Below are 26,403 nucleotides of genomic sequence, written 5' to 3'. Positions count from 1 at the left end.
TGATCACTATACTAGTGCCCTCTCACCAGTGATGTATATAGTGATATCACTGCTCTATATATATAGGTGTATAGTACTGATCACTATACTAGTGCCCTCTCACCAGTGATGTATATACAGTGATATCACTGCTATATCCTGGTGTGTAGTACTGATCACTATACTAGTGCCCTCTCACCAGTGATGTATATACAGTGATATCACTGCTCTCTATATATCCTGGTGTGTAGTACTGATCACTATACTAGTGTCCTCTCACCAGTGATGTATATACAGTGATATCACTGCTCTCTATATACCGGTGTGTAATACTGATCACTATACTAGTGTCCTCTCACCAGTGATGTATATACAGTGATATCACTGCTCTCTATATCCTGGTGTGTAGTACTGATCACTATACTAGTGTCCTCTCACCAGTGATGTATATACAGTGATATCACTGCTCTCTATATCCTGGTGTGTAGTACTGATCACTATACTAGTGCCCTCTCACCAGTGATGTATATACAGTGATATCACTGCTCTCTATATATACAGGTGTGTAGTACTGATCAGTATACTAGTGCCCTCTCACCAGTGATGTATATACAGTGATATCACTGCTCTCTATATCCTGTGTAGTACTGATCACTATACTAGTGCCCTCTCACCAGTGATGTATATATACAGTGATATCACTGCTCTCTATATATACAGGTGTGTAGTACTGATCACTATACTAGTGACCTCTTACCAGTGATGTATATACAGTGATATCACTGCTCTCTATATACAGGGGTGTAGTACTGATCACTATACTAGTGCCCTCTCACCAGTGATGTATATACAGTGATATCACTGCTCTCTATATATACAGGTGTGTAGTACTGATCACTATACTAGTGACCTCTTACCAGTGATGTATATACAGTGATATCACTGCTCTCTATATACAGGTGTGTAGTACTGATCACTATACTAGTGCCCTCTCACCAGTGATGTATATACAGGGATATCACTGCTCTCTATATATACAGGTGTGTAGTACTGATCACTATACTAGTGCCCTCTCACCAGTGATTAATATACAGTGATATCACTGCTCTATATATATACAGGTGTGTAGTACTGATCACTATACTAGTGCCCTCTCACCAGTGATGTATATACAGTGATATCTCTGCTCTCTATATACAGGTGTGTAGTACTGATCACTATACTAGTGCCCTTTCACCAGTGATGTATATACAGTGATATCACTGCTCTCTATATATACAGGTGTGTAGTACTGATCACTATACTAGTGCCCTCTCACCAGTGATGTATATACAGTGATATCACTGCTCTCTATATATACCGGTGTGTAGTACTGATCACTATACTAGTGCCCTCTCACCAGTGATGTATATACAGTGATATCACTGCTCTCTATATCCTGGTGTGTAATACTGATCACTATACTAGTGCCCTCTCACCAGTGATGTATATACAGTGATATCACTGCTCTCTATATACAGGTGTGTAGTACTGATCACTATACTAGTGCCCTCTCACCAGTGATGTATATACAGTGATATCACTGCTCTCTATATCCTGGTGTGTAGTACTGATCACTATACTAGTGTCCTCTCACCAGTGATGTATATACAGCGATATCACTGCTCTCTATATATACAGGTGTGTAGTACTGATCACTATACTAGTGCCCTCTCACCAGTGATGTATATACAGTGATATCACTGCTATCTATATACTGGTGTGTAGTACTGATCACTATACTAGTGCCCTCTCACCAGTGATGTATATACAGTGATATCACTGCTCTCTATATATCCTGGTGTGTAGTACTGATCACTATACTAGTGACCTCTGACCAGTGATGTATATATACAGTGATATCACTGCTATATCCTGGTGTGTAGTACTGATCACTATACTAGTGCCCTCTCACCAGTGATGTATATACAGTGATATCACTGCTCTCTATATCCTGTGTAGTACTGATCACTATACTAGTGCCCTCTCACCAGTGATGTATATACAGTGATATCACTGCTCTCTATATATACAGGTGTGTAGTACTGATCACTATACTAGTGCCCTCTCACCAGTGATGTATATACAGTGATATCACTGCTCTCTATATATCCTGGTGTGTAGTACTGATCACTATACTAGTGCCCTCTCACCAGTGATGTATATACAGTGATATCACTGCCCTCTATATATACAGGTGTGTAATACTGATCACTATACTAGTGCCCTCTCACCAGTGATGTATATACAGTGATATCACTGCTCTCTATATACTGGTGATCTAGTGTGTAGTACTGATCACATGTAGAAGTGTTCCAGTGATTCTCTATGGCTTGCGGCTTCACCCGTGTCGGCACCCCTTTTTCTTTGCACAGTTACTATCATCAGTGAATATTCCAGCACCATTATCACCATCACTGACGTGACCTAAATTTATTTGGGTGTAAAAGAATTGTAAGAGTAAGGCCCAGAACTGCGCCAACTCCTCACAGACAGTGAATGTACAAACTCTTTATTAGCTATTAGTATACAGGTATAATACAAGCGGCTATAGTAGGCGGCGCCATCTGATGGTGACATAGGTGACTACACTCTTCATTTCTTCAACCTGTTACTTTGCTCTTGTTATGGTGTGTTAGAGAGGCACACGCTTACAGACACGTCCGTCCTCATGTCACAGTCACTATCACACACTTACAGACACGTCCGTCCTCATGTCACAGTCACTATCACACACTTACAGACACGTCCTGGTGTCACAGTCACTATCACACACTTACAGACACGTCCTCATGTCACAGTCACTATCACACACTTACAGACACGTCCTCATGTCACAGTCACTATCACACACTTACAGACAAGTCCTCATGTCACAGTCACTATCACACACTTACAGACACGTCCTGGTCACAGTCACTATCACACACTTACAGACACATCCGTCCTCATGTCACAGTCACTATCACACACTTACAGACACGTCCTCATGTCACAGTCACTATCACACACTTACAGACACGTCCTCATGTCACAGTCACTATCACACACTTACAGACACGTCCGTCCTTGTGTCACAGTCACTATCACACACTTACAGACACGTCCTCATGTCACAGTCACTATCACACACTTACAGACACGTCCTGGTGTTACAGTCACTATCACACACTTACAGACACGTCCGTCCTCATGTCACAGTCACTATCACACACTTACAGACACGTCCTCATGTCACAGTCACTATCACACACTTACAGACACGTCCTCATGTCACAGTCACTATCACACACTTACAGACACGTCCTGGTGTCACAGTCACTATCACACACTTACAGATACGTCCTGGTGTCACAGTCACTATCACACACTTACAGACACGTCCTCATGTCACAGTCACTATCACACACTTACAGACACGTCCTGGTGTTACAGTCACTATCACACACTTACAGACACGTCCTGGTGTCACAGTCACTATCACACACTTACAGACACGTCCTGGTGTCACAGTCACTATCACACACTTACAGACACGTCCTCATGTCACAGTCACTATCACACACTTACAGACACGTCCTCATGTCACAGTCACTATCACACACTTACAGACATGTCCGTCCTCATGTCACAGTCACTATCACACACTTACAGACACGTCCTCATGTCACAGTCACTATCACACACTTACAGACACGTCCTCATGTCACAGTCACTATCACACACTTACAGACACGTCCTGGTGTCGCAGTCACTATCACACACTTACAGATACGTCCTGGTGTCACAGTCACTATCACACACTTACAGACACGTCCTCATGTCACAGTCACTATCACACACTTACAGACACGTCCTGGTGTTACAGTCACTATCACACACTTACAGACACGTCCTGGTGTCACAGTCACTATCACACACTTACAGACACGTCCTCATGTCACAGTCACTATCACACACTTACAGACACGTCCTCATGTCACAGTCACTATCACACACTTACAGACACGTCCTCATGTCACAGTCACTATCACACACTTACAGACACGTCCTCATGTCACAGTCACTATCACACATACTATTCATTCCATTGCTCATCGCCAACTACTCCTCACATCCTCCCATCCTTCTCACACTTACTTTTCATGTCCCCCGAGCTTGGCTCACCTCTAATTTTGGACACGGAGATATACAATAAAGCAGATTGTGCTAAAAAAAGTAGGAAGTAGAAGTCCCAACATTATAAGGAGGCCGCTATCTGTACGTGGAAGCCAAGTGGATGAAGGAGGACAGAGTGGCCAGAGAGCGGAAGGGCAGATGGCGGGGCGGGTGGGTGGGGGGGGGTTTGGCACAGCGTTCACTGAACCCTCGGCACAGGGTATAACAGGCTCATGTGTTCAGCCCCCTTGAAGGGTAACTTCTGGCTGGAGTAGTAGTGGATCACCTCCGGGATACTGCAGAAGACGCCGCTTGTCTGGTTCAGGGTGAACTTGTTGTCTTTGGTTTGGGCTACAATAATATGCACGCATCCCTGGCTGGTCCTAGGGGGAAGTGGAGAAAAGTGATGAGAGAGATGATGAGGTGATGTAGTGTTATGGTATATGGAATATGGAGCAGGCTCTGGAGCTGAGCGTCCTCTATACATGGTGGGTGTCAGCTGTGTAATATGGTGATACCAGGGTGACAGATAGATGAGCTCCGCTCCATGATGTAGTGTTATGGCACAGGAATATGAAGCAGGCTCTGGAGCTGAGCGTCCTCCATACACGGTGACTGCCAGCTGTGTAATATGGTGATACCAGGGTGACAGATAGATGAGCTCCGCTCCATGATGTAGTGTTATGGTACAGGAATATGGAGCAGGCTCTGGAGCTGAGCGTCCTCCATACACGGTGACTGCCAGCTGTATATTATGATACCAGAGTGACAGATAGAAGAGCTCCGCTCCATGATGTAGTGTTATGGTACAGGAATATGGAGCAGGCTCTGGAGCTGAGTGTCCTCCATACACGGTGACTGCCAGCTGTGTAATATGGTGATACCAGGGTGACAGATAGATGAGCTCCGCTCCATTATGTAGTGTTATGGTATATGGAATATGGAGCAGGCTCTGGAGCTGAGTGTCCTCCATACACGGTGACTGCCAGCTGTGTAATATGGTGATACCAGGGTGACAGATAGATGAGCTCCGCTCCATGATGTAGTGTTATGGTATATGGAATATGGAGCAGGCTCTGGAGCTGAGCGTCCTCCATACACGGTGACTGCCAGCTGTGTAATATGGTGATACCAGGGTGACAGATAGATGAGCTCCGCTCCATGATGTAGTGTTATGGTACAGGAATATGGAGCAGGCTCTGGAGCTGAGTGTCCTCCATACATGGTGACTGCCAGCTGTGTAATATGTTGATACCAGGGTGACAGATAGATGAGCTCCGCTCCATTATGTAGTGTTATGGTATATAGAATATGGAGCAGGCTCTGGAGCTGAGTGTCCTCCATACACGGTGACTGCCAGCTGTGTAATATGGTGATACCAAGGTGACAGATAGATGAGCTCCGCTCCATGATGTAGTGTTATGGTATATAGAATATGGAGCAGGCTCTGGAGCTGAGTGTCCTCCATACACGGTGACTGCCAGCTGTGTAATATGGTGATACCAAGGTGACAGATAGATGAGCTCCGCTCCATGATGTAGTGTTATGGTACAGGAATATGGAGCAGGCTCTGGAGCTGAGCGTCCTCCATACATGGTGGGTGTCAGCTGAATAATATGGTGATACCAGGGTGACAGATAGATGAGCTCCGCTCCATGATGTAGTGCTATGGTATATGGAATATGGAGCAGGTTCTGGAGCTGAGCGTCCTCCATACACGGTGACTGCCAGCTGTGTAATATGGTGATACCAGGGTGACAGATAGATGAGCTCCGCTCCATGATGTAGTGTTATGGTATATAGAATATGGAGCAGGCTCTGGAGCTGAGCGCCCTCCATACATGGTGGGTGTCAGCTGTGTAATATGGTGATACCAGGGTGACAGATAGATGAGCTCCGCTCCATGAGGTAGTGTTATGGTATATAGAATATGGAGCAGGCTCTGGAGCTGAGCGTCCTCCATACATGGTGGGTGTCAGCTGTGTAATATGGTGATACCAGGGTGACAGATAGATGAGCTCCGCTCCATGAGGTAGTGTTATGGTATAGGGAATATGGAGCAGGCTCTGGAGCTGAGCGTCCTCCATACATGGTGGGTGTCAGCTGAATAATATGGTGATACCAGGGTGACAGATAGATGAGCTCCGCTCCATTATGTAGTGTTATGGTATATGGAATATGGAGCAGGCTCTGGAGCTGAGTGTCCTCTATACGCGGTGACTGCCAGCTGTGTAATATGATACCAGGGTGACAGATAGATGAGCTCCGCTCCATGATGTAGTGTTATGGTATATGGAATATGGAGCAGGCTCTGGAGCTGAGCGTCCTCCATACACGGTGGGTGTCAGCTGTGTAATATGGTGATACCAGGGTGACAGATAGATGAGCTCCGCTCCATGATGTAGTGTTATGGTATAGGGAATATGGAGCAGGCAGGGATCTGATCCAAGATGTTTTTCCCCTAGATACTTTAGTCATTAGAGGCATCTAGGTAGTTATAAAGGAAGAGCTCCGCACCTGCCATCTAATAGGAGCACAGCGGTCACCTCCAGAAAAAAGTTTCAGGAACTGCCCAGAGCAGGAGAGGTTTTCTATGGGGATTTGCTGCTGCTCTGTATAGTTTCTGACATGGACAGAGGTGGCAGCAGAGAGCACTGCAGAACACACAGCAGTTCCTGCAGGACATACAGCAGCTGATAAGTACTGGGAGATTTTTTAATAGAAGTAAATTACTATATCTATATAGCTTCCTGGCACCAGTTGATCTGAAACAAGAACATTTTCCCCGGAGTTCCCCTTTAAGATGTAAAACTCGTATAGTTTATCCTCACCACCTATAAAGCTTCACTCTCTATTCTACTTACTTGAGTGCAATGGAGTATTTGCTGTTCCCAGATTCGCTGTTACGCAGGAGGTAGCTCGCCTCTCGGCAGGACTGCAGCCGGCTCTCCGCCTCTGCCCGAGTCACGGCACCGTGATACCAACTGTGGCCATGAGAGAGGCACAATGTGTTATAAACCGTCTGCACAGGCCATAGAGAAGACCCCCAGGACCCTGCAGAGCTCACCTCTGCTTCTCCAGGGGCAGGGTAGGATCCACCTTGTCGATCTGATCGGACTGGGATTGCTTCAGGACTTTGGAGGTCCAGCTCTTCTGGCGCTGGTGCAGCCGCCCAGCCTCCTCCTTGGCAGGGATCCTCTCGCTGTTTTCAAACTGGACTAAAAAAGAAGCAGAAGGTGCGGAGTAAATGAGATCCAGGGGTAAGGATCACTACTAAGCATACAATGCCGACCACTACATCATCTATTACAGCACTAAGGGGCTGCTGACGCTATGCTGGGTAGTATTACATCTCAGACATAGATGTAGCCCTGTGGTCTGTCCTGATCTAACTGTTACTAGAGACAGATTTCCCCTAACAGCAGGTAGTGAACATCAGACTGCAGAGACGTGAGACACCTAGCTGCAGATCCATCCTGCCCACACTGCTGATCAGCATTGTTACCGCTGCACCGATACATTGCTACAAATCCTCTACTGAGTATAAACCATTCTTATCCACTGACAGAACGTGGAAATTCAGGAAATAAAAAGAAATGGTATACAACATGTGACTGAGGACCCCATCCAGTGACTGAGGACACCGTCCAGTGACTGAAGACCCCATCCAGTGAATCGGTGCCCCCTAAGGCCGTGTGACGTCACAAAGTAACAGTAGGCGGTGATGTGGACGCAGTATCCACCTATTCTGCATATAGGCCCCCATTGACTTCAGTGGAAAAATATCTGCCACAGCGCTGAACCCTCTGCGAATTATTCACAGATTTTGCCCAGTGAAATGTAATCCACAGGTAATGCCCCCGGGTGCCAGGCCATACTGATAAGCCACACTGACAGGCCATACTGATAGGACACACTGACAGGCCATACTGACAGGCCATACTGATAGGACACACTGACAGGCCATACTGACAGGCCATACTGATAGGACACACTGACAGGCCATACTGATAGGACACACTGACAGGCCATACTGACAAGCCATACTGATAAGACACACTGACAGGCCATACTGACAGGCCATACTGATAGGACACACTGACAGGCCATACTGATAGGACACACTGACAGGCCATACTGACAAGCCATACTGATAGGACACACTGACAGGCCATACTGATAGGACACACTGACAGGCCATACTGATAGGACACACTGACAGGCCATACTGATAGGACACACTGACAGGCCATACTGATAGGACACACTGACAGGCCATACTGATAAGCCACACTGACAGGCCATACTGATAGGACACACTGACAGGCCATACTGATAGGACACACTGACAGGCCATACTGACAGGCCATACTGACAGGCCATACTGATAGGACACACTGACAGGCCATACTGATAGGACACACTGACAGGCCATACTGATAGGACACACTGACAGGCCATACTTATAGGACACACTGACAGGCCATACTGACAGGCCATACTGACAGGCCATACTGACAGGCCATACTGATAGGACACACTGACAGGCCATACTGATAGGACACACTGACAGGCCATACTGATAGGACACACTGACAGGCCATACTGACAGGCCATACTGATAGGACACACTGACAGGCCATACTGATAGGACACACTGACAGGCCATACTGACAGGCCATACTGATAGGACACACTGACAGGCCATACTGATAGGACACACTGACAGGCCATACTGATAGGACACACTGACAGGTCATACTGATAGGACACACTGACAGGCCATACTGATAGGACACACTGACAGGCCATACTGATAGGACACACTGACAGGCCATACTGATAAGCCACACTGACAGGCCATACTGATAAGCCACACTGACAGGCCATACTGATTGGACACACTGACAGGCCATACTGATAGGACACACTGACAGGCCATACTGATAGGACACACTGACAGGCCATACTGATAGGACACACTGACAGGCCATACTGATAGGACACACTGACAGGCCATACTGATAGGACACACTGACAGGCCATACTGATAGGACACACTGACAGGCCATACTGATAGGACACACTGACAGGCCATACTGATAAGCCACACTGACAGGCCATACTGATAAGCCACACTGACAGGCCATACTGATAGGACACACTGACAGGCCATACTGATAGGACACACTGACAGGCCATACTGATAGGACACACTGACAGGCCATACTGATAGGACACACTGACAGGCCATACTGATAGGACACACTGACAGGCCATACTGATAGGACACACTGACAGGCCATACTGATAGGACACACTGACAGGCCATACTGATAGGACACACTGACAGGCCATACTGATAGGACACACTGACAGGCCATACTGATAGGACACACTGACAGGCCATACTGATAAGCCACACTGACAGGCCATACTGATAAGCCACACTGACAGGCCATACTGATAGGACACACTGACAGGCCATACTGATAGGACACACTGACAGGCCATACTGATAGGACACACTGACAGGCCATACTGATAGGACACACTGACAGGCCATACTGATAAGCCACACTGACAGGCCATACTGATAGGACACACTGACAGGCCATACTGATAGGAAACACTGACAGGTCATACTGATAGGACACACTGACAGGCCATACTGATAAGCCACACTGACAGGTCATACTGATAGGACACACTGACAGGCCATACTGATAAGCCACACTGACAGGCCATACTGATAGGACACACTGACAGGCCATACTGATAGGACACACTGACAGGCCATACTGATAAGCCACACTGACAGGCCATACTGATAGGACACACTGACAGGCCATACTGATAGGACACACTGACAGGCCATACTGATAGGACACACTGACAGGCCATACTGATAGGACACACTGACAGGCCATACTGATAAGCCACACTGACAGGCCATACTGATAAGCCACACTGACAGGCCATACTGACAGGCCATACTGATAGGACACACTGACAGGCCATACTGATAAGCCACACTGACAGGCCATACTGATAGGACACACTGACAGGCCAAGAGTGCCAGTCTATACTGACACACCACATGGGTGTCAGGCCATACTGAAAGGCTACATGAGGGCCTGAACATACTGACAGGCCACATGGATGACAGGCTATACTGACATGTCACATGAGTGCCAGGCCATATAGACAAGTGACAGGCCGTACTGACACACGACATGGGTGCCAGGCTATACTGAAAGGCTACATGAGTGCCAGGCCATATAGATAAGTGATAGGCCGTACTGACACACCACATGGGTGCCAGGCCATACTGAAAGGCTACACAAGAGCCAGGCCATATAGACAGGTGACAGGCCATACTGACACACCACATGGGTGCCAGGCCATACTGAAAGGCTACATGAGTGCCAGGCCATATAGACAGGTGACAGGCCGTACTGACACACCACATGAGTGCCAGGCTATATTGAAAGGTCACACGGGTGCCAAGGCATATTGATGATTTTCTAGCCCACAGAGCTTACACTCACCGGAGAGTGCTCTCACTATATGCTCCTTCTTCCACTCCCATGGCTGCTCGTATTCCTCGGCAGGACGCTCATCATTCTCCGGTCGGGTCCCGTCCACAGGCCGCGGTTTGGGCTCCTCCACACTCAGCTCAGATTCGGGGGGCTCGTATGGGGTGTCGTAAAGCTGGGGGGGTTTCCCCAGGAGCTCCAGCGATCCTTGCCTCTTCACCTCCGGCTTCACCTCATTCTGCGAGCTGAGTTCCATCAGGAGAAGCTCTGTGATCAGCTGATCCCTGGAGCCCTGCCGTCGGATCTCTGAAACACAAGGAGCTACAATGTTATATGAAGAAGCCTGCAAATTACACGTCCCAGCTGCTGCACAACCTCTTTCTGGCCATGTAGCATATCAAAAGTTATCAACACAGAAAGCTGCTCTGTGTTCAGCACCATGGACAACGCACTGCAACTCGTCAAATAGCTGTGCATTATAGGGAATGTTCCCAGTTGTAACGTTCTGTGTTTATGGTTTGAGTGTGTAATACCCCAAAGCAGCCTGAAGGTGGCGCTCATCATGTATATAGTGCCACCAGCCATTAGACAGACTGACTCTCCCTGGCAGTCTCCGCCCTTTCTCGTGCCCCAAGCTCTACGGATGGAGTCTGCATTGTCTTGGCGCCATGGCAACGTAGCCCATCCTGTTTGCCGCCACAGCATCCTTCCTCTTGGAGCTGAGCCGCTCACCATCGGAAGCCGTCCTGAGAGGCAGGAAGCGGCCGGGGGAAGTCACACCCAGGCCATAGAGTTTGGAAAATACCTTTAATGAAGGGCCTGGGACCAAAATACCCAGCGAGACGCCGCATACAGTATACTGCAGCATAATCAGTTATAATAAGGCGGTGATGACATCACAGAGGAGGGGTCATGTGTCCAGATATATATATCAGGCACCTGGGTACCATGGCGGACATGACTACCTCTCAGGTGCGAGGCTGATGTAAGAGATGTGAGGCACAGGCGCCCCAAACCTCATGTGCTGATCATGTGATGCTTAATAACAACCTGGATTATATATAATCATGTGTCATGTGACTATACGGGTGGTGGCACGGGGGGGCAGGAAAGTGGAGTTTCCTCCTGGATTAGTAGAAATGGAGCGGAGATTGGAGGATACATAGTCCCAACTCCAGGATGGGGTCATGAACTTCAACCTCAGCTTTAACTGTACACTGAGGAATGCACAGAAGTGTCAGCGATGAAGGGGTTAACAAACCCCCCCTCCCCACACACACACACACACACACACACACACAGAGGGGAGAGGAAAAGAGCGGTGATGTCACTGTAATATATCACTTATATGTGGGGAGCGGTGATGTCACTGCTGTAATATATCACTTATATGTGGGGAGCGGTGATGTCACTGTAATATATCACTTATATGTGGGGAGCGGTGATGTCACTGCTGTAATATATCACTTATATGTGGGAGGCAGTGATGTCACTGCTGTAATATATCACTTATATGTGGGGAGCGGTGATGTCACTGCTGTAATATATCACTTATATGTGGGGAGCGGTGATGTCACTGCTGCAATATATCACTTATATGTGGGAGGCAGTGATGTCACTGCTGTAATATATCACTTATATGTGGGGAGCGGTGATGTCACTGCTGTAATATATCACTTATATGTGGGGAGCGGTGATGTCACTGTAATATATCACTTATATGTGGGGAGCGGTGATGTCACTGTAATATATCACTTATATGTGGGGAGCGGTGATGACACTGTAATATATCACTTATATGTGGGGAGCGGTGATGTCACTGCTGTAATATATCACTTATATGTGGGGAGCGGTGATGTCACTGCTGTAATATATCACTTATATGTGGGGAGTGGTGATGTCACTGTAATATATCACTTATATGTGGGGAGCGGTGATGTCACTGTAATATATCACTTATATGTGGGGAGCGGTGATGTCACTGTAATATATCACTTATATGTGGGGAGCGGTGATGTCACTGTACTATATCACTTATATGTGGGGAGCGGTGATGTCACTGTAATATATCACTTATATGTGGGGAGCGGTGATGTCACTGTAATATATCACTTATATGTGGGGAGCGGTGATGTCACTGTAATATATCACTTATATGTGGGGAGTGGTGATGTCACTGTAATATATCACTTATATGTGGGGAGCGGTGATGTCACTGTAATATATCACTTATATGTGGGGAGCGGTGATGTCACTGTAATATATCACTTATATGTGGGGAGTGGTGATGTCACTGTAATATATCACTTATATGTGGGGAGCGGTGATGTCACTGCTGTAATATATCACTTATATGTGGGGAGCGGTGATGTCACTGCTGTAATATATCACTTATATGTGGGGAGTGGTGATGTCACTGTAATATATCACTTATATGTGGGGAGCGGTGATGTCACTGCTGTAAAATATCACTTATATGTGGGGAGCGGTGATGTCACTGCTGTAATATATCACTTATATGTGGGGAGCGGTGATGTCACTGTAATATATCACTTATATGTGGGGAGCGGTGATTTCACTGTAATATATCACTTATATGTGGGGAGCGGTGATGTCACTGCTGTAATATATCACTTATATGTGGGGAGCAGTGATGTCACTGCTGTAATATATCACTTGTATGTAGGGAGCGGTGATGTCACTGCTGTAATATATCACTTATATGTGGGGAGCAGTGATGTCACTGTAATATATCACTTATATGTAGGGAGCGGTGATGTCACTGTAATATATCACTTATATGTGGGGAGCGGTGATGTCACTGTAATATATCACTTATATGTGGGGAGCGGTGATGTCACTGCTGTAATATATCACTTATATGTGGGGAGCGGTGATGTCACTGCTGTAATATATCACTTATATGTGGGGAGCGGTGATGTCACTGCTGTAATATATCACTTATATGTGGGGAGCGGTGATGTCACTGTAATATATCACTTATATGTGGGGAGTGGTGATGTCACTGCTGTAATATATCACTTATATGTGGGGAGCGGTGATGTCACTGCTGTAATATATCACTTATATGTGGGGAGCGGTGATGTCACTGCTGTAATATATCACTTATATGTGGGGAGCAGTGATGTCACTGCCGTAATATATCACTTATATGTGGGGAGCGGTGATGTCACTGTAATATATCACTTATATGTGGGGAGCGGTGATGTCACTGCTGTAATATATCACTTATATGTGGGGAGCGGTGATGTCACTGTAATATATCACTTATATGTGGGGAGCGGTGATGTCACTGCTGTAATATATCACTTATATGTGGGGAGCGGTGATGTCACTGTAATATATCACTTATATGTGGGGAGCGGTGATGTCACTGTAATATATCACTTATATGTGGGGAGCGGTGATGTCACTGTAATATATCACTTATATGTGGGGAGCGGTGATGTCACTGTAATACATCACTTATATGTGGGGAGCGGTGATGTCACTGCTGTAATATATCACTTATATGTGGGGAGCGGTGATAACTGTTTTTTGCAGTAGGGGGGCTGCTTCTAGCAATGTTGGTGTCTGTATTGGGTTGACGCGATTAGCATGACATAAACGCAATGTTTTTATAGGGTCTCTAGTACATAATATGACATCATCACTCACCGGTTATCATCTGCTGGGCATCATATGGCTCCATATAGCCGTCATTTTCTCCAACCCTCTCGGCATCCCGCTGACCTTTAGTGCGCTTAGCGTCGTAGGGATCGGCGTAATCCTCTAATATAATGATCTGTATTGATGAGGAAGTAAAATATGTGATATAATAAACATGACGGATAATAAGGAAGTGATCAGTAAGAAACCATGTGTCTCATGCCTCAGTGATGTCATCACTACACACAAGGGTATAGGTATAAAGGGTATAGGTATATAGGGTATAGGTATACAGGATTAGGCCAGGTTCAGACTATGTAACTGTGCGGCTGTATTTGCGGCTGTAATTGTGTGGCGGTATTTTTGGTGGTTCATGCGTACGCTGGAAAGTAGAGGATATACGGCTGCACAGTGCACACTATGTATGAATCTACGGCCCGATCGTAAACGGACCCGTAAAAAAATTAACAAGACCATTGTTTGCGGCTGGACATGCGGCCGAGGATTGACAGACGGTCCGTACGGAGTACTTCAAAAATAGCCGCCAATGATGCCGAATGCCGATGCCTCTAATAGTTAATATATTAAATTAATAAAACACATTTTCTTTGTAATAAAGTCCCTTTCGTTGGTCAATAATTTAATTCTAACGAATCCATCATTGTGCAATTAAATATACTGTTAAAATAAATAGATATATAAATAAATGTATATTTATATATATATTTATTTTTTGACAGTATATTTAATTGCACAATGATGGATTCGTTAGAATTAAATTATTGAACAACGAAACTGAATTTATTTCATCGAAAATGTGTTTTATTAATTAAATATTAATTATTACAGGAAGCTCCATAAGCCGTTAATTCATATTGCCGGCAATAGAGCTTTCTGTACTAATCATCACTTTACTTTAATGAAAACATCAAATGTTTCTTCTAATTATGTTATCACAATAGCATTATTAGAAGAAACATTTAGAATTATATGTGCGCTCAGCTGATTGGCTGATCGGCTCAGCGCACATATAATGAGCCGGTCCGCAGTACAGTCACTTCATTGTGCTGCGGACCAGCGAAGAGGACACATCGGGGTGAGTATAGAGCTCTCCCCACCCCCTCCCCAGCACTGCACCCCTCCCAGCAAGGAAGGGGGGTCACTTAACCCCTTCCTTGCTGGGTTGGGTGCAGTCTGACATCAGTCTGGCCCCCAGGGGGTTACGGGGGATGCAATACATCCTCCCTTAACCCCTTGGGGGCCAGACTGTAAGCAGCGATCTGTAAAGATGCTGCATACTGTAAGGAGCACAACACCGCTCACAATGATGGGTGTTGTGCTCCTGTTTGTGTGTTTTTTGTGTGTTTCTCCCTTTTTGTTTTTCAGATATCAGTATCCTGGGGATTACGTCGGATTTCGTGGACTACGTCGATGACCAGCGTTTTTTTAATGTTTTTTTTTTAATAAAATGGTCAATGAGGGGTGTGGGGGTGTTTTTATTTGAATAAAAAATTTTTTTAACTTGTGTCTTGTCTTTATTTCTTTACTTTATAGACTTAGTAGTGGAAGCCGTCTAATAGACGGAATCCATTACTAAGTTGGGGCCTAGTGTTAGCCGGTATAAAATGGCTAACACTAACCCCCCATTATTACCCCAGTACCCAATGCCACCAGGGGTACTGGGAAGAGCCGGGTGCCAGTGGTCCCGGAGCGTCAAAATTGGCGCTCCTGGACCGGGCGGCAGCAGGCTGGTAAGATTTAGGCTGGGGAGGGCCTAAACCAATGGCTCTTCCCACCCTGGTGTTAGCAGGCTGCTGTCGTTTGGTTTTTAACCCGGCTGGTTATAAAAATAGGGGGGACCCTATGCGTTTTTTTTTTTATTATTTATTTAAAAAAAAAAAAACGCATAGGGTCCCCCCTATTTTTATAACCAGCCGGGTTAAAAACCAAACGACAGCAGCCTGGTAACACCAGGGTGGGAAGAGCCATTGGTTTAGGCCCTCCCCAGCCTAAATCTTACCAGCCTGCTGCTGCCCCAGTCCAGGAGCGCCAATTTTGATGCTCCGGGACCACTGGCACCCGGCTCTTCCCAGTACCCCTGGTGGCATTGGGTACTGGGGTAATAATGGGGGGTTAGTGTTAGCCATTTTATACCGGCTAACACTAGGCCCCAACTTAGTAATGGATTCCGTCTATTAGACGGCTTCCACTACTAAGTCTATAAAGTAAAGAAATAAAGACAAGACACAAGTTAAAATTTTTTTTATTCAAATAAAAACACCCCCACACCCCTCATTGACCATTTTATTAAAAAAAAACATTAAAAAAACGCTGGTCATCGACGTAGTCCACGGAATCCGACGTAATCCACAGGATACCGATATCTGAAAAACAAAAAGGGAGAAACACACAAAAAACACACAAACAGGAGCACAACACCCATCATTGTGAGCGGTGTTGTGCTCCTTACAGTATGCAGCATCTTTACAGATCGCTGCTTACAGTCTGGCCCCCAAGGGGTTAAGGGAGGATGTATTGCATCCCCCGTAACCCCCTGGGGGCCAGACTGATGTCAGACTGCACCCAACCCAGCCAGGAAGGGGTTAAGTGACCCCCCTTCCGTGCTGGGAGGGGTGCAGTGCTGGGGAGGGGGTGGGGAGAGCTCTATACTCACCCCGATGTGTCCTCTTCACTGGTCCGCAGCACAATGGAGTCACTGTACTGCGGACCGGCTAATTATATGTGCGCTCAGCCGAACAGCCAATCAGCTGAGCGCACATATAATTCTAAATGTTTCTTCTAATAATGCTATTGTGATAACATAATTAGAAGAAACATTTGATGTTTTCATTAAAGTAAAGTGATGATTAGTACAGAAAGCTCTATTGCCGGGAATATGAATTAACGGCTTATGGAGCTTCCTGTACTAATTAATATTTAATTAATAAAACACATTTTCGATTAAATAAATTCAGTTTCGTTGTTCAATAATTTAATTCTAACGAATCCATCATTGTGCAATTAAATATACTGTTAAAAAAAAAATATATATATATATATATATATATATATATATATAAATATACATTTATTTATATATCTATTTATTTTAACAGTATATTTAATTGCAAAATGATGGATTCGTTTAAATTTAATTATTGAACAACGAAAGGGACTTTATTACAACGAAAATGTGTTTTATTATTTTAATAGATTAACCATGAGAGACATCGGCATTACTGCAGAGGATCGCAAACCCCGGTAATAGCAATTCATGTAAACTGTTTCCCTGCTTTCCCAGATGCATCCAGAGGTGTTTCCATCACTTTCTTAAGATTTTATTTGTTATTTTTAGTTGAACCAGATTTCCAAGTAAATGACCGTATGTTTTCAGCCGCATGTCTATTTTTTCCCACGGCCAGAGTTTCATCCGCACATTTACAGTCGCATAAAAAATACAGCCGCACAGTTACATAGTGTGAACCTAGCCCCCAGGTATACAGGGGTATAGGTATAGAGAGTATATGAATATAAGGTACAGGTATACAGGCTATAGGTAAAAATGCAGGTGTTACTCTGAGATTAGAGAACCCTGCCATTTCTATACAGCATATATATATATATATATATATATATATATATAGTGAATGAAGTTGCATATACAGTATACTCACGGTTTCCTCCTTGCCACCTTTCTCCTGGTCTTGTCCAGGCTCCTCAGAGTCTTGGAGGTTCCTCCCGTCCTTCTCCTGCAGGCTGGGGTCCACCTTGATGAGGCGGTTGATGTAGGTGCTGTGTCCCTTGGGGGCCCGCAGGATTCCCACCTCATCCCTTGAGTTCTTGCGGCTTCTGCCCTGTAAGAAGCTCTGGATCCCCTCCCTGGAGAGGCGGCTGCCGTCTTTGGCCCCTTTGCCCTGTCCGTCGGATGAGGAGTTCTTACGGTTCTTCACAGAGGAGCTTTGGGGCCCCGGCGGGTCATTGCAGGAGTTCTTGCGGGAGGCTCCCACCTTGGGGAGGGTCCGGGCCCCCGGAAGGCCAGGTTTAGCTCTGTCGGAGACATTTTTCAGTGACAGAGGGAGATCCTTGAACCACTTTGCCATGACCAGGGAGACAAATGGTAGGAATATTCCTGCAACCACAGGGGCCACAGGGGCCCCAAGTCAAGGGCTTACACTATCCAGGTGTTCCCAGTATCCAGTGACTGATTTCGGCTGCCCAGGTCCCCACCGCTGCCAGGGTCTCCAAGGTTATTGCGTGTTCAGGGCCTGGTGGAGGGGGTCTTTGTCCCAGCCTGGTCTGTGCTGTGCGAGGCTGACCACAATGTCTCCTCGCACTGGCTATTTTGGTTGTTTTGGGGTCCAAGGGAAGGATGTGGTGGGCAGCAGACCTTCTCCTGGCAATGAAAGGGTCTCCTGGCAGTGAGAGGGTCTCCTGATGGTAAGAGGTTCCCCTGCCAGTGAGAGAGTCTCCTGTCAGTCAGAGATTCCCCTGGCAATGAGAGAGTCTCCTGTCAGTCAGAGGGTCCCCTGGCAGTGAGAGAGTCTCCTGTCAGTCAGAGGGTCCCCTGGCAGTGAGAGGGTCTCCTGTCAGTCAGAGGGTCCCCTGGCAGTGAGAGGGTCCCCTGGCAGTGAGAGGGTCTCATGTCAGTCAGAGGGTCCCCTGGCAGTGAGAGGGTCCCCTGGCAGTGAGAGGGTCTTCTGGTGGTGAGAGGGTCCCCTGGCAGTGAGAGGGTCTCCTGGTGGTGGTCTACAGACACCCTGCTTGTCTTTTCGTCTCTGGCATCACAGGGGGCTTGTCATGGAGCTCTGCAGCCTCCGCACAAACCAGGGGCAGGCGGGTGGTCCGGGACCCTCAGCTATGGGGACATGAACAATGACCGGGGGTAGAGGTCTGTGGGACGCTGGAAACAGATATGAGAGTGATTAGAAGTCACGTCAGAGAGCGCAGCCGAGAACAGTCTCTCCCAGGGGAAGGAAGTGCATTTCCTTCATGGTTCAATGGAAGGCGGTCTCTACTGCCGGAGAGGGCTACCAGTGGTCTCTCTCCATATACACCATATACAGCCCCCCCCCCCGTCACATCCTATAGGGGGCACCATATACAGCCCCCCCGTCACATCCTATAGGTGGGCACCATATACAGCCCCCCCGTCACATCCTATAGGGGGGCACCATATACAGCCCCCCGTCACATCCTATAGGGGGGCACCATATACAGCCCCCCTGTCACATCCTATAGGGGGCACCATATACAGCCCCCCCAGTCACATCCTATAGGGGGGCACCATATACAGCCCCCCTGTCACATCCTATAGGGGGCACCATATACAGCCCCCCCAGTCACATCCTATAGGGGGGCGCCATATACAGCCCCCCCAGTCACATCCTATAGGGGGGCACCATATACAGCCCCCCCAGTCACATCCTATAGGGGGGCGCCATATACAGCCCCCCTGTCATATCCTATAGGGGGCACACTATATACAAGACACTACCTGCACCCTATACAGCCCCCTGTCATATCCTATAGGGGGCACACTATATACAAGACACTGCCTGCACCCTATACAGCCCCCTGTCATATCCTATAGGGGGCACACTATATACAAGACACTGCCTGCACCCTATACAGCCCCCTGTCATATCCTATAGGGGGCACACTATATACAAGACACTACCTGCACCCTATACAGCCCCCTGTCATATCCTATAGGGGGCACACTATATACAAGACACTGCCTGCACCCTATACAGCCCCCTGTCATATCCTATAGGGGGCACACTATATACAAGACACTGCCTGCACCCTATACAGCCCCCTGTCATATCCTATAGGGGGCACACTATATACAAGACACAGTGCACCCTATACAGCCCCCTGTCATATCCTATAGGGGGCACACTATATACAAGACACAGTGCACCCTATACAGCCCCCCTGTCATATCCTATAGGGGGCACACTATATACAAGACACTGCCTGCACCCTATACAGCCCTCTGTCATATCCTATAGGGGGCACACTATGTACTATACTCTGTCCATACACCATACATACAAGCTGTCCATACACCACCCTATATCTTCTAAATAAATCCCCCCAATCTCTATACAACACCCCCATATCCTGCATACACCCCACATCCTCAGTATAATACCTACATATCCTCCATGCACACCTCTATATACTCCATACACCCAATTTGCTCTATATAACAGCCCTATATCCTCAATACACCCCATCTGCTCTATATAACAGCCCCATATCCTCAATACACCCCATCTGCTCTATATAACAGCCCCATATAGTTTATGACACCCACACATCCTCCATATAACACCTCATATCCTTTCTATACCACCCTATATCACCCCCATATACTCCATACACCACCACATCCTCCATATAACACCCCCATACAACCCACATCCCCCATACACCCCATGTGCTCTATATAACACCCCCACTTTCTCTATATTACACCCCATATCCTCTCTATACCACCCTATATCCTCCCTATAACACCCCCTATACTCCATACACCCCACATCCTCCCTATAACACCCCCTATATTCCATACACCCCATGTCCTCCCTATAACACCCCCCATACTCTATACACTCCACATCCTCTCTATAACACCCCCTATACTCCATACACCCCATTTCCTCCCTATAACACCCCCCTATACTCCATACACCCCACATCCTCCCAATAACACCCCCCTATACTCCATACACCCCACATCCTCCCTATAGCACCCCAACATCCTCCCTATAACCCCACATCCTCCCTATAACACCCCCTATACTCCATACACCCCACATCCTCCAAATAACACCCCCCTATACTCCATACACCCCACATCCTCCCTATAGCACCCCAACATCCTCCCTATAACCCCCCCATACACCCCACATCCTCCCTATAACCCCACATCCTCCCTATAACACCCCCCATACTCTATACACTCCACATCCTCTCTATAACACCCCCTATACTCCATACACCCCATGTCCTCCCTATAACACCCCCCTATACTCCATACACCCCACATCCTCCCAATAACACCCCCCTATACTCCATACACCCCACATCCTCCCTATAGCACCCCAACATCCTCCCTATAACCCCACATCCTCCCTATAACACCCCCTATACTCCATACACCCCACATCCTCCAAATAACACCCCCCTATACTCCATACACCCCACATCCTCCCTATAGCACCCCAACATCCTCCCTATAACCCCCCCATACACCCCACATCCTCCCTATAACCCCCCACATCCTCCCTATAACCCCCCCATACACCCCACATCCTCCCTATAACCCCCCACATCCTCCCTATAACACCCCCATACACCCCACATCCTCCCTATAACCCCCCACATCCTCCCTATAACACCCCCTATACTCCATACACCCCACATCCTCCCTATAACACCCCCTATACTCCATACACCCCACATCCTCCCTATAAAACCCCCACACACCCCACGTCCTCCCTATAACACCCCCATACACCCCACTTCTCCCTTTAACACCCCCACACATCCCCTAAACTCCATACACCCCAAATCCTCCCTATAAAACCCCATATCCTCCCTATATACACCCCACATCCTCCCTATAACACCCCCACACATCCCCTATACTCCATACACCCCACGCAATCCCTATAACACCCCCTATACTCCATACACCCCACATCCTTTCTATAACACCCCATTTCCTCCCTATAACACCCCCTATACTCTATACACCCCACTCCTCCCTATAACACCCCCACACATCCCCTATACTCCATACACCCCACATTCTCCTTATAACACCCCCCTATACTCCATACACCCCACATCCTCCCTATAACACCCCCTATACTCCATACACCCCGAATCCTCCCTATAACACCCCTGTACTCCATACACCCCACATCCTCCCTATAACACCCCCCACACCCCTATATTCCATACACCCCACATCCACCTTCTAACACCCCCATATCCTACCTATAACACCCTCCCTAACAGCCCCATATCCTCCCTATAATCCCCAACATCTTTACTATAACACCCCCATATCCTCACTATAACACCCCTTATACTCCCTATAGCACCCCACTTCCTCCCTATAACCCCCCATACACCTCTTTTCCTCCCTATAACCCCCCATCCTGACTATACCCCCCACATCCTCCCTAACAGCCCCATATCCTCATTATAACACCCCCATATCCTCACTATAACAACCCATTCACCCCACTTGTTCCCTATAACACCCCCATATCCTCCCTATATACTCCATACACCCCATATACAGTACACCCCACATCCTCTCTATAACACCCTCCCTATAACACCCGGATATACTCCCCATACACCCCACACCCTCCCTATACCCCCATACACCCCACATCCTCCCTATAACCCCTCCCCCCATATTCTCCCTATACACCCCACACCCTCCCTATACCCCTCCATACACCCCACACCCTCCCTATACCACCATACACCCCACACCCTCCCTATACCCCCCATACACCCCACACCCTCCCTATAACACCCCCATACACCCCACACCCTCCCTATACCCCCATACACCCCACACCCTCCCTATAACACCCCCATACACCCCACACCCTCCCTATACCCCCCATACACCCCACACCCTCCCTATAACACCCCCGTATACTCCCCATACCCCTCCATACACCCCACACCCTCCCTATAACACCCCCATATACTCCCCATACACCCCACACCCTCCCTATACCCCCACACCCTCCCTATAACACCCCCATATACTCCCCATACACCCTCCCTATACCCCCACACCCTCCCTATAACACCCCCATATACTCCCCATACACCCCACACCCTCCCTATAACACCCCCATATACTCCCCATACACCCCCCCATACACTCCACACCCTCCCTATAACACCCCCATATACTCCCCATACACCCCCCCCATACACCCCACACCCTCCCTATAACACCCCCATATACTCCCCATACACCCCACACCCTCCCTATAACACCCCCATATACTCCCCATACACCTCACACCCCCACACCCTCCCTATAACACCCCCATATACTCCCCATACACCCCACACCCTCCCTATAACACCCCCATACACCCCACACCCTCCCTATACCCCCACACCCTCCCTATAACACCCCCATATACTCCCCATACACCCCACACCCTCCCTATACCCCCCATACACCCCACACCCTCCCTATAACACCCCCATATACTCCCCATACACCCCACACCCTCCCTATAACACCCCCATATACTCCCCATACACCCCACACCCTCCCTATAACACCCCCATATACTCCCCCATACACCCCGCACCCTCCCTATAACACCCCCATATACTCCCCATACCCTCCCTATATCCCCACACCCTCCCTATAACCCCCAACATCTTCCATATAACACCCCTGTATCCTCCATATAACATCTTGCCCCATTACACCCTTTTCCTGTGCTAGATAAAGTCCATTCTTTTTAGTATGTCCCCAGAGTTTGCACTGTATATAGGCCGCCAGTAATAATACGTCCGGATTATCCGTGTGTGAACAGGGCCCTGTATCTACACAGGCCTATGCTTCAGTACGCAGCACCGGTGCGGTCACCATAGCAACCAGTTCCTTCCCTGCTTTCATGTCCCAACCCGACCATGAACTATGAACGCTGATTGGTTGCCACAAGCTGCACTGGATTGTACCCATAATTCCTCTGCCCTCACTAGAGTAGGCCTTGCCCCGCCCCCGCCGGTCATGTGACCCCGCCCTCTGGTTTCCCTTTTCCTCACGCGCAGACTCTTGGCGGGCAGAATGCGGCGGCGCGTGGAGTCCGCGGGGAGACAGCCAGGTACTTGTAGTCCTCCACACCGGAGTCTGAGACGTGTAGCGCTCCCTGCCGGTGGCAGCTATTATTTACTATGCCCGGTTGGAGGCCGTATGCGCCACACCTCCCTTCCCCGTCGTGGCATTGCAGAGCCTTGTAGTCCTCCTTGGAGTCCCCTGATATAGTGCAGAGGGCTTTGGTAGGCCCCACCTTGTCTGCTGAGCCTTGTAGTCCCCCAGGGGCAGGTGAGACAGCGCCCCCTGCTGTCTCTTTCTCATAGAAACCTTATTAACCCTTCCTGACCTGCTCCCCTAATGTCGGCTCTTATTATCATTCAGAAAATACCATCCAGCTGTGGCAGTGCCATAGGGGCGGGGCCTAGGGATTCGGTGCCCCTGACCTGCTACGCCAGGGCTGTGTGGTGTAATATGGGATGGAGACTAGTGCAGTGGGGTGTGGCTTATCAACATAGGGCTCCGCCTCTATGGCACCTGATTATAAAGTGATCAATATAAGAGCATGACTGCAAGTGTAGGAGATGTACCTGTACGTGTATATTACACCTGCACAGTATAGGAGGTGTACCTGTACGTGTATATTACACCTGCACAGTGTAGGAGGTATACCTGTACATGTATATTACACCTGCACAGTGTAGGAGGTATACCTGTACGTGTATATTACACCTGCACTGTGTAGGAGGTATACCTGTACGTGTATATTACACCTGCACAGTGTAGGAGGTATACCTGTACGTGTATATTACACCTGCACAGTATAGGAGGTGTACCTGTACGTGTATATTACACCTGCACAGTGTAGGAGGTGTACCTGTACATGTATATTACACCTGCACAGTGTAGGAGGTATACCTGTACGTGTATATTACACCTGCACAGTGTAGGAGGTATACCTGTACATGTATATTACACCTGCACAGTGTAGGAGGTATACCTGTACATGTATATTACACCTGCACAGTGTAGGAGGTATACCTGTACATGTATATTACACCTGCACAGTGTAGGAGGTATACCTGTACATGTATATTACACCTGCACAGTGTAGGAGATATACCTGTACATGTATATTACACCTGCACAGTGTAGGAGGTGTACCTGTACGTGTATATTACACCTGCACAGTGTAGGAGGTATACCTGTACGTGTATATTACACCTGCACAGTGTAGGAGGTATACCTGTACGTGTATATTACACCTGCACAGTGTAGGAGGTGTACCTGTACGTGTATATTACACCTGCACAGTGTAGGAGGTGTACCTGTACGTGTATATTACACCTGCACAGTGTAGGAGGTATACCTGTACGTGTATATTACACCTGCACAGTGTAGGAGGTATACCTGTACTTGTATATTACACCTGCACAGTGTAGGAGGTATACCTGTACTTGTATATTACACCTGCACAGTGTAGGAGGTATACCTGTACATGTATATTACACCTGCACAGTGTAGGAGGTATACCTGTACATGTATATTACACCTGCACAGTGTAGGAGATATACCTGTACATGTATATTACACCTGCACAGTGTAGGAGGTGTACCTGTACGTGTATATTACACCTGCACAGTGTAGGAGGTATACCTGTACGTGTATATTACACCTGCACAGTGTAGGAGGTATACCTGTACGTGTATATTACACCTGCACAGTGTAGGAGGTATACCTGTACGTGTATATTACACCTGCACAGTGTAGGAGGTATACCTGTACGTGTATATTACACCTGCACAGTGTAGGAGGTATACCTGTACGTGTATATTACACCTGCACAGTGTAGGAGGTATAACTATACGTGTATATTACACCTGCACAGTGTAGGAGGTATACCTGTACGTGTATATTACACCTGCACAGTGTAGGAGGTATACCTGTACATGTATATTACACCTGCACAGTGTAGGAGGTATACCTGTACGTGTATATTACACCTGCACAGTGTAGGAGGTATACCTGTACGTGTATATTACACCTGCACTGTGTAGGAGGTATACCTGTACGTGTATATTACACCTGCACAGTGTAGGAGGTATACCTGTACATGTATATTACACCTGCACTGTGTAGGAGGTATACCTGTACGTGTATATTACACCTGCACTGTGTAGGAGGTATACCTGTACA

The 26,403-nt window shown here is 47.4% G+C and overlaps 2 protein-coding genes across 3 annotated transcripts in view; one reads left to right on the top strand and one right to left on the bottom strand.

Moving 5' to 3' along the window:
- Positions 1–3,770: 3,770 nt before the first annotated feature.
- On the bottom strand, positions 3,771–19,463 carry SHE (Src homology 2 domain containing E). Its single transcript, XM_069950560.1, has 6 exons — positions 18,059–19,463; positions 14,394–14,520; positions 10,728–11,021; positions 7,244–7,394; positions 7,041–7,160; positions 3,771–4,559 (listed from the first exon to the last, which is right to left on the bottom strand). Exons 1-6 carry the CDS (start codon positions 18,482–18,484, stop codon positions 4,376–4,378), a joined length of 1,302 nt encoding a protein of 433 aa, XP_069806661.1. The 5' UTR covers positions 18,485–19,463; the 3' UTR covers positions 3,771–4,375.
- Positions 19,464–24,132: 4,669 nt separating this feature from the next.
- TDRD10 (tudor domain containing 10) overlaps positions 24,133–26,403 on the top strand; it is a 56,493-nt gene continuing 54,222 nt past the window's right edge. For both annotated transcript variants that reach the window (XM_069950130.1, XM_069950129.1), the window contains exon 1: positions 24,133–24,277. In XM_069950130.1, coding sequence (XP_069806231.1) covers positions 24,241–24,277 — 37 coding nt within the window. In that variant the 5' untranslated portion in view covers positions 24,133–24,240. The remainder of the gene's footprint in view (positions 24,278–26,403) is intronic.

This window comes from Dendropsophus ebraccatus, chromosome 13, assembly GCF_027789765.1.
Source record: "Dendropsophus ebraccatus isolate aDenEbr1 chromosome 13, aDenEbr1.pat, whole genome shotgun sequence".
NCBI lineage: Eukaryota > Metazoa > Chordata > Amphibia > Anura > Hylidae > Dendropsophus > Dendropsophus ebraccatus.
Note: the sequence above shows the minus strand (reverse complement) of the source record. Positions and strands in the feature narration are given on the sequence as shown.